General features: G+C 41.2%; 1 protein-coding gene across 2 annotated transcripts in view; it reads left to right on the plus strand.

Annotated features, from left to right (window-relative positions):
• The first annotated feature begins 7,413 nt into the window (after nucleotides 1–7,413).
• MKRN2 (makorin ring finger protein 2) overlaps nucleotides 7,414–18,783 on the plus strand; it is a 29,472-nt gene continuing 18,102 nt past the window's right edge. The window contains exon 1 of one of the 2 annotated variants that reach the window (XM_067755511.1): nucleotides 7,414–7,548. Coding sequence is in view for 1 of the 2 variants with exons in the window: in XM_067755510.1 (XP_067611611.1) it covers nucleotides 8,432–8,457 (26 nt within the window). In the remaining variant the exon portion in view is untranslated. Of the gene's footprint in view, nucleotides 7,549–8,320; nucleotides 8,458–18,783 lie in introns of those variants that run through there. The other variant, XM_067755510.1, reaches the window with a different exon arrangement.

The raw sequence follows: 18,783 nt of genomic DNA on the forward strand, positions 1-18,783 counted from the left end.
CCTCTCCCCTCTAGCCCTCGCTAAGGCTTAGTTTTACACACAAATATCTTTTCATGCTCACTATTCGTCCTTTCCTCACTCTCTAATAATTGTGAAGTTCATTCCTAGAAGATTCCTCAGGAAGGGCTCATAGGAAGACTAGTTTCTGAGTTCTTTTTTTTTTTTAATAAATTTATTTATTTATTTTTGGCTGTGTTGGGTCTTTGTTGCTGCGCGTGGGTTTTCTCTAGCTGTGGCAAGTGGGGGCTACTCTTCGTTGCCGTGCGCGGGCTTCTCATTGCGGTGGCTTCTCTTGTTGCGGAGCACGGGCTCTAGGCACGCAGGCTTCAGTAGTTGTGGCTCACGGGCTCAGTTGTTCCGTGGCATGTGGGTTCTTCCTGGACCAGGGCTCGAACCCGTGTCCCCTGCACTGGCACGTGGATTCTTAACCGCTGCACCACCAGGGAAGTCCCTCTCTGAGTTCTAGTATGTCGATAACTCATCTCTGTTCTTTAGGTCGGTTTTGCTGGATATAAAATCTGTGGCTCGCATTTTCTTTAATATGTTATTCCATTTTCTTCTGGTATAAAGCACTGCTGTCAAAAGTCTGATGACAAAACAATTTTCTTTCTCCTATAAGTCGTGTTCTTTTTTGCCAATATGCCCAAAGGATATTTCTTTTTTTTTTTTAAAGATCAGTAATTTTATTATACGTCTTGATGTTGTTTTTTTTTTTTTTTTTGATGTTTTTTTTACGTTGATTTATTCAGGCTTGTGGTATGTTCTGTGTAGTTTTTGAACTTATAAAACTTTATTTTTTTAAAAGTTATAGTCTATTTATAGTTATTATAAAATATTGGCTATATTCCCATGTTGTACAATATAGTCTTGTAGCTTATTTTATACCTAATAGTTTGTTCCTCTTAACCCCCTATCCCTATATTGCCCCTCCCCGCTTCCCTCTCCCCACTGGTAACCACTGGTTTGTTCTTTGTATCTGTGAGTCTGCTTCCTTTTTGTTATATTCTGTGGTGTGCTCTTTGAATATACAGTTTTGTATCATTTTTATTTCAGGAAATTGTTCATAAATTATAATTTTGAAGACTTGTTCTGTTTCCTTTTTTTGGTTTTGGTTTTCTTTTGGGGGGGGGAGTATAGTTGTTTTAAAATGTTGTGTTAGTTTCTACTGTACAGCAAAATGAAGTAGAGTTCCCTGTGCTATATAGCAGGTTCTCATTAGTTGTCTATTCTATATATATTAGTGTATATATGTCAATCCAATCTCCCAATTCTGTTTTGATTTTCTTCTTCATGAAATTCTATTCTCTGTATGTTGGATCCCTTTTTCTATCTACAATATGCCTTACTTTTTTTAAAAAATTGAAACAAAATTTACATATAAAAATCACCCATTTAAAGTGTACAGTTCTGTGGTTTTTACCTAATCTAAGTTCAGAACATTTTTATCACTCCAAAAAAGAAACCTTGTACCTGTTAGCAGTCACTCCCCATTCTTCCTTCCCACTAACCCCTGGCGACCACTAGTCTGCTTCCTGTCAATGGATTTGTCTATTCTGGACATTTCATATAAGTGGAATTATACAATATGGGGTCTTTTGTATCTGGCTTCTTTCACTTGGCATAATGTTTTCAAAGTTCATCCATGTTGTAGCATGTATTGGTTGTTCATTCCTTTTTTATGGCTGAATAATATACCGTTGTACAGAGGTACGACGTTTTGTATATCCTTTCATCAGCTGATGGACATTTGGATTGTTTCCATTTTGGGGCTATTATGAATAACACTGCTATAAACAAGTTTCATATTACTGTACAAGATTTTGTGTGGACATATGTTATCAATTCTCTTGATTATATACCCAGGAGTGGAATTTCTGGGTCACATAGTAACTCTGTATTTAACATTTTGAGCAACTGCCAAACTTTTTTTCAAAGTGGCTGCATCATTTTCCATTCCCACCAGCAATTTAAGAGGGTTCCAATTTCTCCACATCACCAACACTTGTTATTGTCTGTATTTCTTGTTTTAACCTTCCTAGTGGTTTCGAATTGGTATCTCATTGTGGGATTGACTTGCACTTCCTTAATGACTAATGATGCTGAGCGTCTTTTCATGTGCCTGTTGGCCATTTGTATTTCTTCTTTGGAGAAATATCTATTCAAATGCTTTGCCCATTTTTTAATTGGGTTATTTTTTTTATTGTTGAGTTTGTGTTCTTTATATATCTTTGTCTTTTTTTGTATTTTTTGTTTCTTTATATATTCTGGATATACTATATATATTCTAAATACTGTCTTTTCACTTTCTTGATGGTGTTATTTGAAGCAGAAATTTTTAAAAATTTGATTAAGTCAAATGTATCCATTTTTTCTTCTGTTTCTTATGCTTTTGGTGTCCTATTTAAGAATCCATTGCCTAATCCAATGTCATGAAAATTTATGATTACGCTTTCTTCTAAGAGTTTTATACAGGGTCATATCATTTGCAAGTAAAGATAGTTTTACTTTTTCTTTTCCAATCTGAATAAGTTTTATTTCTTTTTCTTGTCTAAGTGCCCTGGCTAGAAATTCCAGTATAATGTTGAAAAGAAGTGTTAAGAGTAAACATCCTTATCTTGTGCCTCATTTTAGAGGGAAAAGTTCTAGTCTTTCACCATTGAGTCTGATGTTAACTGTGGGGTTTTGGTAGATGATCTTATCAAGTTAAGGAAGTTCCTTTCTCTTCCTAGTTTTTTTGACTGTTTTTGTTATGAAAGGGTGTTGGATTTTGTCAAATGTTTTTTCCATTTCTATTGAAATGACCATATTTTTGTTTTCTATTTATGTGGTGAGTTACATTGATTGATTTACACATGTTCGACGAATCTTGCACTCCTGGGATAAATCTCACATGGTCATGGTGTATAATCCTTTTTATATGCTGCTGCATTCCATTGGCTAGTATTTTGTTGAGGGTTTTTATATTTATAAAGTATATTGGTCTATAGTTTTCTTGTGATGTATTTGTCTGGTTTTTGTATCAAGGTGTAGTACTGGCCTCATAGAATGGGAAGTATTTCCTCTTCTGTTTCTTGTAAGAATCTGTAAAGGATTAGTGTTAATTCTTCTTTGAATGTTTAATAGAATTCACCAGTGAAGCCATTGGTTTGGGGATTTTCTTTGTGGGAAGTTTTTTGATTACTAATGTAGTCTCTTGTTAGAGGTCTATTCATATTTTCTACTTCTTGAGCCAGTTTCATTAGTTGATATGTCTGATCCAAACATGACGTGAAGAGAATGGCACTTCAGCTCCAAGTTCTTCCCCCACCCCTGAAACCCATAATCCCAGTCTAATCATGAGGAAAACATGAGATAAATCCCAGTTGAGGGATATTCTGCAAAATATCTCACCAGAACTTCGCAGAGCTGTCATGATCATCAAAAATTAGGAGATTCTCAGAAACTGCCATCCCAAGAGAAGCCAAGGAGACAGGATGACTAGATGCAATGTGGTGTCCTGGATGGGATCCCGGGACAGAAAAAGGTATAAACTAATGAAATCCGAATAAAGTATGGGCTTTGGTTTATAATAACATATTAGTGTTTCAACATACATTGCCATATTGATACAAGATGTTAATAATAGGAGAAACTGGATGTGGAGTGTATGGGACGTCTCTACTATCTTTACAACTTTTCTGCAAATCTAAGACTATTCTAAAATAAAAGGCATGTTTTAAAATGGGAGCAAATACTTCCTCATATAATAAAGGCTGAGAAAATTAATCGTTGTAAGATCTTCAGTATAAGAAATACTAAAAGAGTTCTTCTGGCTGAATAAAAATGATCCTAGATGGAAACATGGAATGGTTGAAAGAAATGAAGAATACCACATTTTAAAACAACATTCATTACAATATGTTGTTGGGTTTAAACATATGCAGAAGTAAAATATATGATAACAATAGTACAAAATGGGATAGGAGAGTTAATGGAGTTATCATAGGTTTTTTGCATTGTTGAGGAAGTGGTACTAGTACTAATTTAAGGCACTAGTACTTTAGTAAATTCACAGACGCATATTGTAATCTCTAGGGTAATCATTAAAAGAATAATTTTTAGGGGCTTCCCTGGTGGCGCAGTGGTTGAGAATCTGCCTGCCAGTGCAGGGGACACGGGTTCGAGCCCGGGTCTGGGAAGATCCCACATGCCGTGGAGCAGCTAAGCCCGTGCGCCACAACTACTGAGCCTGCACGTCTGGAGCCTGTGCTCCGCAACAAGAGAGGCCACGGTAGTGAGAGGCCCACACACCGCGATGAAGAGTGGCCCCTGGTTGCCGCAACTAGAGAAAGCCCACGCACAGAAACGAAGACCCAACACAGCCAAAAATAAATAAATAATTTTAAAAAAGAATAATTTTTAAATGATAATTAGAAGTGTATAATCAGGGCTTCCCTGGTGGCATAGTGGTTGAGAGTCCGCCTGCTGATGCAGGGGACATGGGTTCCTGCCCCGGTCCGGGAAGATCCCACATGCCGCGGAGCGGCTGGGCCTGTGAGCCATGGCCGCTGAGCTTGCGCGTCCGGAGCCTGTGCTCCGCAACGGGAGAGGCCGGAACAGTGAGAGGCCTGCGTACCGCAAAAAAAAAAAAGTGTATAATCAATAAAGAAAAATATGGAATAAATGAAAATACTTAATCCAAAGGAATACAAGAAAGGAGAATAAATAACATTATATGAATGGAAAATTAATAGCAAGATGGTCAATTTAAATCCAACTGTATTGCATTTAATGTAAATGGTCTAAATAATCCAATTCAAAACAAAGATTATCAGGATTTTAAAATTAATCAACTATATGCCATTTACAAGAGATACAGTTTAGATGTAAAAATACCAGGTAAGTTGAAAATAAAAGGATGGAAAAAGATACATACAAAGACTATCTGAAAGAAAGCTGATATGATTATATTAATATCAGACAAAGTACACTTTTAAATTAAAAGAATTTCTGGACACATTCTAACACATTCTTTCACTGATATAACACTGCCCTAATTAACATGTGCAACTAAGCACAAAGAAGGACATTTCTTAGTGATGTGTTGAAACAAAAAAAAGCTAAAGCAATCTTAAATTTGTCTGAACCTAAAACGCAGCTTCAAAATATATAAATCAGATGTTGACCAAACCAAAAGGAGAATAGACAATTCCACAATGGGATTACACTAGAAATCAGTAAGGAAAAGATAACTAGAAAGTCCTCAGTTGTTTGGAAATTAAGCAGAACACTTCTAAATAACATACACGTCAAAGAATGGAAATTAGAAAATATTTGAACTGAAGGATAAGGAAAATATGACATAAAAACTTGTGGAACACAATTAAAATGTGCTTAGAGGGAAAATTATAGCTTTAAATAGTTAAAAAAGGAGAACATTTGAAAACTGGTGATCTAAATTTCCATCTCAGGAAGCCAGAAACAATAGCATTGTGAATTCAAAGAACATAGAAAAAGAAAATAGTAAAGATATGAGCAGAAATCACTGAAATAGAAAAAAACATGTACAATAGAGAAAATGAATAAAGCCAAAATCTTGTCCATTGAAAAGATTAAAAACATTGATAAATTTCTAGTAAAATGGATTTTAAAAAGATAAAACACCAATTATTAATATCAGTAATGAAAGGAGACACCATTACAGATCATTTTTTTAAAGAACATATTATTAACAACTCCATGTTTCATAATTTAGATGAAATGGACTAATTTACTTGGGGGAAAAAAGCTTCCCAAACCTGATAGAAGATAAAATCTGAATAGCCCTATATGTAATACAGAATTAAACCTTTAATAAAAAATCTTATGACGTTATGTGCAGGCTGAGATGGCTTCAGTGGTATGTTCTTTCAAATATTTAAGGAAAAAATTAATAGCTATATTACAGACTTTTCCAAGGAATAGAAAAGAGGGAAGACTTCCAAACTCACTTTATGAGGCCAGCACATCTCAGGTACAAAACTTGACATGGACATTACAAAAAAGGAACACTACATACCAATATGTCTTATGAATAAGGATGCAAAACTCCTAAACACAATATTAACAAATAGAATCTGATGATTTATAGAAAGAATAATATATCATGGCCAAGTGGGGGTATAGCCAAGGAATCTGAGGTTGGTTTAACATTCAAAAATCAATCAATATAGTTCAACACATTAACCGAATAAAGGATAAGACATGGTTTTCTCAATAGATGGTTTTCTTAATAGATGGGGGGGAAAAAACAGATTTGATTTAAAAAACAAGACATATTCATGATTAAAAACTCTAAGAAAACTAGAATGATAAAGAAACTGCCTTAATTTGATAATGGATAGTTTCAAAAACTCTAGGGCTAACATTTTAATTAATGATGAAATATTAAATACTTTCCGTGAACTCAAGAACAAGACAAGGTGTCCACTATTACCACTTCTATTTACACTTGCACTGAGATTTTCAATAGTGCAATAAGAAAAAGAAATAAAGGATATGAAGGTTGAAAATAAAGTGAAACTGTCATTATTTGTTGATGGCATGATTGTGTGTGTAGAGAATACAAAACAAACAATTTAAATTAATACATGAGTGTAGTATGGAGCAAGCAACAAACAATTAGGACATTTTAAAACTATCATTTAAAACAGTATCAAAAAAACTCATCTAGGTACCTGGGAATAAATCTAATAAAAGTTGTTGAAGACTTGTACACTGAAAACTACAAATTTTCCAATATTCTTCCTAAGTTTCTGAGAGAAATTTCAAAAGGTCTAAGTAATTGGAGGTATATACCATGCTCATTCATCAGAAGACAATATTTTTACAGCAAAGTAAAAACAACATACAGCTGTGTATAACAACATGGGTAGATCTCACGGAATGTTGGTCAAAAGAAGAAAGACAAGAGAGTACATACTGAATTATTTCATTTATATGAAAGTCAAGAAAAATTGAAACAGTTGTTCAAAGAATTGAACAATTGGGAGGTATTGACTGGGCAGTGGCATAAAGGAGCCCTCTGGAGTGTTGATAAAGTTCTTTATATTGATCTAGTTACTGGTTTCATGAGCGTATACATACGTAAAAATTCACATATGTATATATGTATTTTGTGCACTTCCCTGTAGTTTGCTATTATCTCAAGTTTTTACAATTTAAAAAAGAAATTTTGAAAAAAGCAATGGGAAACTACCGAGAGGTTAATAGAGGTGAATGACATGATCCAATTTATGTTTTAAAAACAGGTTTTGTGGGCTTCCCTGGTGGCGCAGTGGTTAAGAATCCGCCTTCCAATGAAGGGGACACAGATTTGAGCCCTCGTCCGGGAAGATCCCACATGCCCCGGGGCAGCTAAGCCGTGCGCCACAACTACTGAGCCTGCGCTCTAGAGCCTGTGCTCCACAACAAGAGAAGCCACAGCAATGGGAAGCCCACGCACCGCAACGAAGAGTAGCCCCCGCTCGCCGCAACTAGAGCAAGCCCGCGTGCAGCAACAAAGACCCAACGCAGCCAAAAATAAATAAGGTAAAATTAATTATTATTTTTTTAAAAACAGGTTTTGTGTGACAGACTAGAAAAGGGCAGGAGCAGAAGCCAGAAGACCAGTTAAGAGGCCAGTGCATGGGCCCAGGCAAGGAGTGCCACTTGCTTAGACAGGAACCATAACGGTGGAAATGGAGAGAAGAGGGACGCTTTGGAGACGGGTGTGGAAGCAGGATCTGCAGGATGTAGTCAACCAGAGGAAAGTGTCACGAATGTCTTTTGGGGTTTCCACCAGAGGAAACGGAAGATGAACAGTTGAGGAATGCCAGGAAAGAAAATGAGGTCTAAAACTTGGGGTGGGAATGGAGATTTTGAAGAAGAGCAAAATCTTTGGATTTTGCCCAGGAGAGGGCTAAGGCATTCCTTAAGTGGGAGGCGAGGCTTGGCGGGAACAGCTGAGGCCGGGTTTGAGAAAGGGGCCTAGGGAGGGTTTGGGTGGATAGGAGTATTTGGGATTAAGGTGCGCAGCGGAGAGGCGGGAGCTTGGCCTCGGGAGGGGTGCGGTAATTCTAGGCCGTGAGAAGCCGCTAAGAAATGCAGTTGGAGAAAGGGGCAGACCCATAGGAACTAATAGTCGGCACCCGGGATAAAACCCGCAGGACTGGGAGGCTAGCCAGGACCCGCCCAGGAGGTTTGAAAATGCCGGATTAGGAGTGCCCGAGATTGGGGGTCGACCGAGCCTCACCCCTGGGGCGGAACCAATTGTGACGGCAGCGAGGTTTGCTGCCGGCGCTACAAAAGTGCCGCACGGTGACGACGGCGTGCGCCGGCGTGACGCGGCCGCGCGGGATGAGCAGGGCCGAGGCCTAGGCGGCGACGAGAGCGAGAGGCCGCGGCGGGACGGCGGCTCTTCCACCCGACCGCCATGAGCACCAAGCAGGTCACTTGCAGGTCAGTGCGAGGCCCCCAGGTCCTTCCCCGGGTGCGCCCCAGTCCTGCGTCAGGGAAACAAGCCGGAGCGGGGTCGTGGAAAGTGGCTCCCGGTTCGGGGTCCGGCTTCCGCAGGCGAGGCGGGCGCGGCGGCCGAAGCCTGGGGCCGGGCGGCAGGAGCCTGGGACCCGGCGGTGCGTGGCCGAGCCTCGTGGCGACATCTGGACGAAGCCAGCGCGGGCGGCTGGAAGGAAGGAGTGCTGGTGGGGTCCTGGGGGCCGGGCCAGGAGGGTTTAGCTGGAAAAGGTGATTTGGAGTTGAGTAAAGGGGCACCAGGAGGTGGTTTACAGATGGAGATACCACGCAGGTGTAGGCTGTTAATCGTCGGTGAGGGCCTCAAAGAAGCTGGGGCCCCGAAAGCGGCCTTGGTTTCCTAAGAGTTTGGAGAATTCCGATGCAGCGTAAACTTGCAGAGTTAGCGAGTTAAGAATTGCTGTGTGGAAAATAGCATTTACTGGAAGTTTGTTCATTGCCCCGCATATTCCCAAGTCATTTATACTCGTCACCAGTCTTCAGTACTAGGCAGACATTATTCCTATGTTGCATTGCAGGAATCTCAGGCTAACGGAGGTTGAGATTCTCATCTTACTAAGTGACCCATTTCCGTGGAGAAATACAACATTAATGGGTGGCTGGTTGTAGAAAATTCAAAGCCAGGTGGCTGCAGTGCTCCTGTTAAATACAAATAACTTGATGAGTAACACTCTCATTCCTTGCTAAGCGTGTGGCTTGAAGGTACTGGGATCCTAGTCTTATTGGACCTGGAAAGTACGATTTTTCTTTTCATAATTGGTTTAAGTCTGTGCGGGAAACATTGATTGGGGGGAAAAAACCAGCCCACAGTTGTATGGTTTGATTGTGTAATGAGCAGTTTATTTAATTATCATCTGTGTTGTTACTTTTTTTCATTAATATGAATAGTTGAGACAGTGTAATGTAAAAAGTTTCCTGTTAGCATTAGTCTACATTAACTGTTCAGTCAGTTTATGCAAGGCCTAGGTGACGTATATTTAGCAGTTGTCAGAAACTTGCACGTAAGTGTCTATAGAAAAGAGTTTTACTAGGTTATTTGTAATAGAAGGTCTTTTGTGAAGACCTTTGTGTATGTTTATTTTTATTTGTATAAAGTTCCCCCTGTTGGAGCAATATTCTTAGTCATTGTGGACTGTATAGCAAATTTTGGTTACTGCTCGTAAGATGCGGCCACATAATGGTGCACGTTTATATGATGCTTTGTAATTGAACCTCAACTCTGTGTGGTAATCTAATTTTACAGATAAGGAAACCTTATGCTCAGGCTTGAACCTTGCCCCTAATTCACATCTAACTGCAGGAGCAAAAATGTAAATCAGGATCGTCTTGGGTTTTCTCCTTCTATACTAGGAGATGGCCTGACCTAAAAGCTTTAATTCTGTTTTTCCCAAATAGGGGTGTCCTGCAGGAAGTTGGTGCAGAGAAACTAGAGTGGGTTGGAACGTTGGGAAGGAATCAATTCTGTTTAAGTACTAACTGTTGTTCGTTGCAGGGGTTTGCAGTGTGCTGGGTGCTCTTTGAGGTTCTTTACAGCCGTGTCGCATGTAATCCAGCAACATGCACCATTCCACAGATCATAAAACCAAGCCTCGCCATTGAAGTGACTTGCCAAGGTTATTCAGCTTCCAGGTGGCAGATATGTGGCATCAGAATTTATGCTCTTGTAGACCCTATGGCTCCCAGATAAGTTTCGGAAATGCTAAATTGAAGTTTCTTTGCTACAGGAATTTTCAAAGCTTTTAATATGGTCATATGAAAGGAAAACTCAGCCAAAACCATAAGGAAAATAAAGGTTACTTACAAAGAGATGTGAAGGAGTTGGGCCTCACAAGGGCTGCCTCGCCAAATAAAAAACAGAACACATATTTAAACAGGAAAAACGACCATATTACCAAGCGTACCAGGTTTACGTTAGTGTGCTCGTGATGGGAAAGCTTTTCTCACTTGATTATCTTATTCACTGAAGTCATATCTCCACACATTGGTAACTTACATGAAATGATCCAGGTATGATTTATTTGGGGGACCAGATCTGAACTGAGTGGTCTGCTGTTTTTGGTTTATGTCAGGGTGCAAACTGTTTTCTGGTTTGTTTTCCTTGCTGTGGGGTGTGATATACTTGCTTATTCTGAATGTCAGCTGGACAGGGAGTTTGTTTTGCTTCCATTCTAATACGAATTATTTCTCTCAGAGAGATGGATGTGAAATGTTAGGATTCCGAGACTTAATGACAAAGACACTGCATATTTATTGCCTGGAATGCAAGAATGGGCCCTCACACAGTTGTGCTATCAGTCAGCTCCCCTGATTTCTTGACATTCCGCTCTATCCAGAATTTCAATCTGGGGATCCTTTTTTGCTGATTCTTTTCCCAAACCATCTCCCTAAGTCTTCCGGTCTGTTTTCAAAGCCCTGGTGCAGGCCTTTATTATTGCTGGTAACCAGTTTGTTTGTCCTCCTCCTCCATGTGATAGAGGTCCCTTTGTTTTATAATCAGTAGTACAAGACCTAGAATTACAGTTTCCTGAGAGTCGGGCCTAGAGCTTTTGACTCACTGAAAGTCACAAAATATGGGGCATCTTGTGGCCAGTGAGTAGTAGGAGGAGCTTGAGCTCCAGACTTGGGCAGTTCTGGATTCTGATTCTGGTATCACAGTCTCTTTATCTGTAAAATTGGGATAGTAATGCCTAACCAGCAGCGTTGGTTAAGAGATTAGATAACGACGACTAACCATCCTAAGAGCATTTCTGGTGTGTTAGGCTAAGCACTGACATGCAGTCTGTGAAGTACAACTATATCATATTACAGATGGGGAAAAAGGTCTGGAGATTTAATTAATTTGCTCAAGGTCACAGGAAGCTCTCTGACCTCAGAGTCTTCCTTTACCCACTACACTGTACTTTATTTCATCCCCACCTCTTATCAGTTATTTCAAGCCTACTACCGTGCCTCGCATTAGCTGTGTCCCCCTTGATGGACCTTTTGTCACAAGCGGTACGGCCATAGAATTTAAGTCTGTGAAATTATGTGCGAAAACAGAAAGGAAGGTGACACTGAGCATGCAAATTACCCATATACCTGGAAACGATTTGCAAAAGTGTTTTGCTAGAGGCAGGCACCATTGAAAGACCTGCAAGAAACCAGATTGATTCTGTTTGGTTCAGCCGTCAGGCACAGTGAGAGCCGCTGGCGGTTCTGTGGCCAGTAGTGAACCTCATATCCTTTGCAGCATATAATAGCCACACCATCTGAAACGATCTTTGGGGTCACCCAGGATAACAGATGACTTTGGAGTGTCCCCTAGAAAGAATCTCCCTGCTCTGAGTCTCCAGCCATGCACTTCCCCCCTCATACTAGCAACAGCCCACACTCCTCCCCAGCTCCTGTCTCAGTCTTCTCTCTAGGAAGATATAAGGGATGGTTTGGCCATGGGGAAGGGTGAGCAGTTGGAAATTTATTACAGGGTGTAACATGAAAAGGGCCTGGATTCAGTTTAGTACAACCTAGATGCTGAGGAATCGCTATAAGCGGATGACAGAGATGCCCCGAAGGACAGGCAGGATGCGCTCAGGGAAGTTTTGTGTTTGTCACTGGGGAGTGGAAATGGTGACATATGCTACAAAAATAGGGCTGGCTGGCTCTACCTCTTATAACACTTGTTTCACACCCACCTTTGTTGAAGGCAGTGATGGTGGCCTAGAAGTTATTTTTAAACCTGTTAAGATTTCAGCTCAGTCACTTACAGAAGTAAAATGGCTTGCATGAAGTCACCAGCTTATAAGTGACAAAACTAGAAGCTTTAGGTGGTGGTTAAATATTTTGGATTTTTGATGGGAAAGATAGTGCAGTTTGGAAGGCAAGTTTTCTGAATAGGACTTCCTCTTGCATGCCTGGTTAACAGGTGGTAGGTATCTGGTAGAGAAGCTGTGGTAGTCTCTTACCCTGATTCTTTCAGGAAATCTTGTCTAGTTCTCCAAAAGAAATTATTAAATGAAGTATTTGTTAGATCTCTCTTTTGTGAACCTGTTTATGTAACCAGTGTGAACCTGTTCTCTTCCACTCTTTGTGAGTTTACTAATCCTGATCATCGGATTTGGCTCTTGGCACTGATTTTATTTTTTTACTTTCATACCTTCAAAGATTACCATACTTCAGGATGATTGGAACAATGTCACAGTGTTGAGTAGCATTTCTCAAGAAGAATTACCAGACTGCTTAGAAGCGTCATAAACTTTCGTGTCCAGGATCCCAAGACCACCCCTACAGCTAGTGATTGGCTAGAATGACCCATGGGACTTAGCGCATAGTCGTACTCAAGGCTAAGATTTATCACAGTGAGTAGTGAGGAGTCACAGATGGATCACAAGGGAGAAGGACTCAGGCGGCATCTGGAGGAGCCCATGTGCAGGCTTCCTGCCCTCACTTCCTCCCATAAAGGGTCACAGCACACTCTTCCTCCCGCAGCAGAAATGCAGCAGCAACATGTGCCCAGGGAAGCCCACTAGAGATCCAGGGCCCTGGACGGTCACCCTCTGCCCAGCATGTACCCAAACCAGGCTCCCAGAAGGAAAGCAGATGTTCAGCGTAAACCACATTGTACACAGTGTAGGCACAGTGAGCCACTTTGATCACTTAGAGACAGTTTATATCAGTGTAGGGAACTGTTTACCAGCCAAGTCCCAGGTGCTATAAGCAGGGCCTTGCCTTGTAAGCAGGCTCAGACCTGCTCTATTAACTCTGCTGCATACTTTTTAAATCAGTATTGTGACAAGATTCTTTTCATATAGGCCTTTTTTTTTTTTTAAGTTTCTAACAAGAATACCCTTCGTTTGCCAGATTCTGAGCCTTTTTTCTTTCTTTTTAAGTAAATCTACAGCAGCCTTATAGCAAGTTACTACACAATCTCTGATTTAGTGGAAGACTCCCAGTGGGTGTTGCCTGGGAAAAGCATAACTGACCACCTAGAAAAGACCCTATAGGATGCCACCTTAGTATGGTCACTTACATCACAGGTCCAGTCATCTTTGTAGGCTCAGAAATTTGATTCTGTTGGTGTATTTAGAGATGGGTCATGCTACCCAAACTCAGTAGACACTGACATACAAAGTAGAATACCCTTTAACATTTCCCGGGAGAAAAGAAATTGTCAGGTGGGCCTGGTCAGCACTTCTGCTTTTGGGGAGATAGACAGGTGGAGAAAATTAGAAGTGTGCTTAGGGAGCAAGGAGGGATGGAAGGGCCTCCAGCTCAGCAGCCTCCCAGACCCATTGTAGGGCCGAGGTGCAGCGTGAATTGCCACCTGTGTTCTCTGGTACCCTTTCTCTGGGAAGGACAGTCCGGGCCTTCTGACCTTCCTTAGGGTCCACTCCCTTTCCCAACGTTTGAACGTTGTCAGTAGTTCTCCAGTTCCAGGCACAACCACATAATTGGTTAGGTTTAGGCTTTCTGTGTTCAGTCGCATTTGGTGATGTTCCAGCTGCGTCTTCCTCAAGTTATTCCCAGGCTTTTTTTCCCCCCCTTGATGTATACTTGATGTACAATATTATGTAAGTTACAGGTGTACAATATAGTGATTCATAGTTGTTAAAGATTATACTCCATTTATATTTCTTATAGAATATTGGCTATATTCCCCATGTCATACAGTATATCCTTGTAGCTCATTTTATACCTAATAGTTTGTTCTACTTAACCCCCTACCCCTATATTGCCCCTCCCCCCTTCCCTCTTCCTACTGGTAACCACTGGTTTGTTCTCTGTATCTGTGAGTCGGCTTCTTTTTTGTTACATTCACTAGTTTGTTATATTTTTTAAATTCCACATATAAGTGATAACATACAGTATTTGTCAGACTTATTTCACATAATGCCTTCCAAGTTCATCTATGTTGCTCCAGATGGCAAGATTTCATTCTTTTTACTGGCTGAGTAGTAGTCCGTTGTATATACGTATACCACATCTTCTTTATCCATTCCTCTGTTGATGGACATTTAGGTTGCTTCCACATCTTGGAAATTGTAAATAATATTGCTGTGAACATTGGGGTGCGTGCATCTTTTCAGATTAGTGTTTTGCATGTATCTTTTCAAATTAGTGTTTTGGAGGTTTTTTTATATACCCAGGAGTGGAATTGCTGGGTCACATGGTGGTTCTTTTTAGTTAGTTGGGAAACGTATGTACTGTTTTCCACAGTGGCTGCACCATTCTACATTCCCACCAACAGTGTAGGAGGGTTCCCTTTTCTCCACACCCTCACCAACATTTGTTATTTGTGTTCTTTTTTATGATAGCTATTCTGACCGGTGTGAAGTGATCTCTCACTGTGGTTTTGGTTTGCATTTCCCTGATGATTACTGATGTTGAGCATCTTTTCATGTGCATGTTGGCCAGCTGCATGTCCTCTTTGGAAAAATGTCTATTCAGGTTTTTTGCCCATCTTTTTTAATCAGGTGGTTTGTTTTTTTTGATGTTGAGTTGTATGAGCTGTTCATATATTTTGGATATTAACCCCTTACCAAATCATTTGCAAATATTTTCTCCCCTTCAGTAGGTTGTCTTTTCATTTTGTCGATGGTTTCCTTTGCTGTGCAGAAGCTTTTATGTTTAGTTTGTTTATTTTTTATTTTATTTCCTTTGCTTTAGGGGACAGATCCAAAAAAATATTGCTACGATTGATGTCAAAGAGTGTTCAGCCTATGTTTTCCTCTAGGAGTTTTATGGTTTCCAGTCTTAAATTTACGTCTTTAATCCATTTCGAGTTTATTTTTGTGTGTGGTGTTAACCGGATGTTCCCAACCATGTGTTCAAGAGCCCCAGCTCTCTTGGGTCAGGGGCCCCAAGTTGGGAAGCACTATACCATGGAGCTGCCAAGAAAGCACACTGTGGGCTGGAGCAGTGGGAAGGTTTCTTGGTCCAGCCAGGACTCGTGCTGGTCATGAAGGAAGGTGGGTTATCACAGTTAAGTACAGTGAAAGATGGGGTACAGTGTTGCAGAAAGGGGCCACGGTATGGACAGAGGCAGACTGCCAGGAAAATCAGTTTTGGTGGGAAAAGGTCAGGGCTGTCTTGGGAAGACCAGAGCTGGGGTCCCCTACTCAGCAATTAGATCTTCTCTAAGTCATCACACCTCTCTGAGCCTCAGCTTTCCTGTCTGCATCATGGGTATAGAGCTAATATTCCTCAGAGTAGTATCAGGATTAAGTGAGATAAAGAAGTAAAAGTGCTAGACAGAGTACTGATGGTACTGCTTGTTGGAGCTGTTGTATTTTTCCTCATTTCATGTATTTCTGATAACATACTTGTTCAGAGGGAGGGAGGGCCCTCCTTGCCCCGAAGTCTTCATTCAAAAGGTATGTGTTATCCCTCGCTAAAAAGATAAACTGTCACAGCCATACGGGAGAGGGGAGAAATGACTGAAACCAGAGTGCTTGGGAGTTGATAAGGTGAAAGCTGGTGTGGAAACATCTTGGGAGTTACCCTGCCACTGTCTGCTTTTGTGTATGTTTGAGACTTTCCATAGTATATTTTTTAAGTTAAAACATGGGTTCACAGATAAAGCCCCTTTACAGAGCAACCTCCTGACGGGCTCCTCTCACCTACACTTCCAGCCTCTCCAGTCTGTCTTCGCCCTGCAGCTCCAGTGGCCTTTCTGCAAGAGGCCTAGGAAGGGGGTTTAGTGTGTCTCAGGGCTTGACTTGGGCCCCTTGTCCCTTATTGGGAGGCGCACTCATCACTATTCCAGCTGCCCCAGTCAGGCCTGATCCTCCATCTGTCTCAGCAGGCCTGCCGCACCCTCGTGGGGCCTTGCTTCCCTGCCTTTCTGTGTGTTTCTGGCACATACTCCTCCCGCCCATCGGCACCCGGGCATTCTGTAGACTGCTTGGCTAGGCGGCCCCTGGGCCAGCTCCCCCTTCTCTCTGCCTCGGTCCATGGACTGTGACTCCTCAGCCCCCTGCGTGCATTGTGATAAGGCCCAGGTCCCTCTTGTAACTAACTGTCAGCTTAATCGGCAGCGTTTTTTTACTAAACTAATAAGAGCTGAACTTTGGGGGTACCCACTGTGAGATAGGTATTGTACTGAGCATTTATGTGGTTTTTTTTTTATGTGGTTTTTTTAAACCATACTCTCTCCAGTATTCGATACTTATCGTAAATTTTTTTAATAAATTTATTTATTTTTGGCTGCGTTGGGTCTTTGTTGCTATGCGCGGACTTTTCTCTAGTTGCAGCGAGCGGGGGCTACCCTTCGTTGCAGTGCACGGGCTTCTCACTGCAGTGGCTTCTCGTTGCGGAGCATGGGCTGTAGGCACGCAGGCTTCAGTAGGTGGCTTGCGGGCTCAGTAGTTGTGGCTTGCACGCTCAGTACTTGTGGCACACGGGCTTAGTTGCTCCGTGGCATGTGTGATCTTCCCGGACCAGGGCTCGAACCGGTGTCCCCTGCATTGGCAGGCAGATTCTTAACCACTGCGCCACCAGGGAAGCCCTTCATAATCTTTTAAAACTAAAGCAACCATTTACTATTACAAAAGCAGTATATGTTCATGGTAGAAATATTAGAAAGTACAGATCAACAAAAATAAGAAAATACCATGGGGGAAGGGTAGGCTGGGACAAAGTGAGAGAGTGGCGTGGACATATATACACTACCAATGTAAAATAGATAGCTAGTGGGAAGCAGCCGCATAGCACAGGGAGATCAGCTCGGTAGTTTGTGACCACCTAAAGGGGTGGGATAGGGAGGGTGGGAGGGAGACGCAAGAGGGAGGGGATATGGGGATATATGTATATGTATAACTTATTCACTTTGTTAAAAAGCAGAAACTAACACACCATTGTAAAGCATTTATACTCCAATAAAGGTGTTAAAAAAAAAAAACAAACACCATATGCCTTACCCTCAAGGATTGCCACTCGTAAAAAGGCTATTGTCGGGCTTCCCTGGTGGCGCAGTGGTTGAGAGTCCGCCTGCCAATGCAGGTCCCCGGTCCGGGAAGATCCCACATGCCGCGGAGAGGCTGGGCCCATGAGCCATGGCCGCTGAGCCTGCGCGTCCGGAGCCTGTGCTCCGCGATGGGAGAGGCCACAACAGTGGGAGGCCCGCGTACCGCGAAAAAAAAAAAAAAAAGGCTATTGTCTGTCTTTCCACATTGTTAAAATGCAGATGTGTGCATGTGTGTAGTTAGTGTTTACCAAAATGAGAGCATACTCTATGTGCTGTTTTAAAATTTTTTAATTGTGGTAAAATGTGCATAACATAAATGTACCCTCTTAACCATTTTTAAGTGTTCAGTTCAGGAGTAGTAAGGACATTCACACTGTTGTGCAGCCATCACCACCATCCACCTCCAGAGCTCTTTTCATCTTCCCAACCTAAAACTGTGTCCCCTTTAAACACTAACTCCTCATTCTGCCTCCCCCAACCCAACAACACCCATTCTCCTCCCTCTCTCTGTGAATTTGACTATTCTAAGCACCTCTCATAAGTGGAATCACACAGTGCTGTCTTTCTGTGTCAGGCTTCCGTCAGTTGGCATAACATCTTCAAGGTTCATCCCTGTTGTAGCACAAGTCAGACTTTCCTTCCTTTTTAAGGCTGAGTAATATTCCATTGTATTTGTAGACCACATTTTGTTTATCCATTCATCCTCTGATGGACGCTTGGATTGTTTCCACCTTTTGGCTACTGTGAATAATGCGCTCTGAACAGGGGTGTACAAATACTTGAATTCTTGCTTTCAGTTCTTCTGTGTATATACCCAAGAGTGGAATTGCTCAATCATGTGGTAATTCTATTTTTAATTTTTTGAGGAACCGTTTTACTGTTTTACGTAGCGGTTACACCATTTTACTGTATATTCTGTTATCTAATATGCTTTTCTCAGTTAATTATCTTCAACTTTCCATGTCAATAAATTACCTGATACCTAGTCCGTACTCAGATTTGCCCATATGTCCCACAAATGTTTCTTACAGCTGGTTTGTCCAAACCAGAATATAATCCAGGGCCAAATATTGCATTGGTTATTACATACCTTATATTCTGTCTACTAATCTAGTGCAGTTTCCTCCTTTTAAAATTTTCTTCTTTTAACAGCTTTATTGAAGTATAATTTACATACCATATGTAGGGACTGTGTCTATACGTAGCCTATATAGGCTGTATAATCTTTATAAGGACCATTCTGTTCCTATAGATTTGCCCCTTTTTTAACACTACTTATAAATGGATTCATACAACATGTGGTCTTTTGTGTC

Source organism: Pseudorca crassidens, chromosome 10 (genome assembly GCF_039906515.1).
Source record: "Pseudorca crassidens isolate mPseCra1 chromosome 10, mPseCra1.hap1, whole genome shotgun sequence".
In the NCBI taxonomy this organism is placed as follows: domain Eukaryota; kingdom Metazoa; phylum Chordata; class Mammalia; order Artiodactyla; family Delphinidae; genus Pseudorca; species Pseudorca crassidens.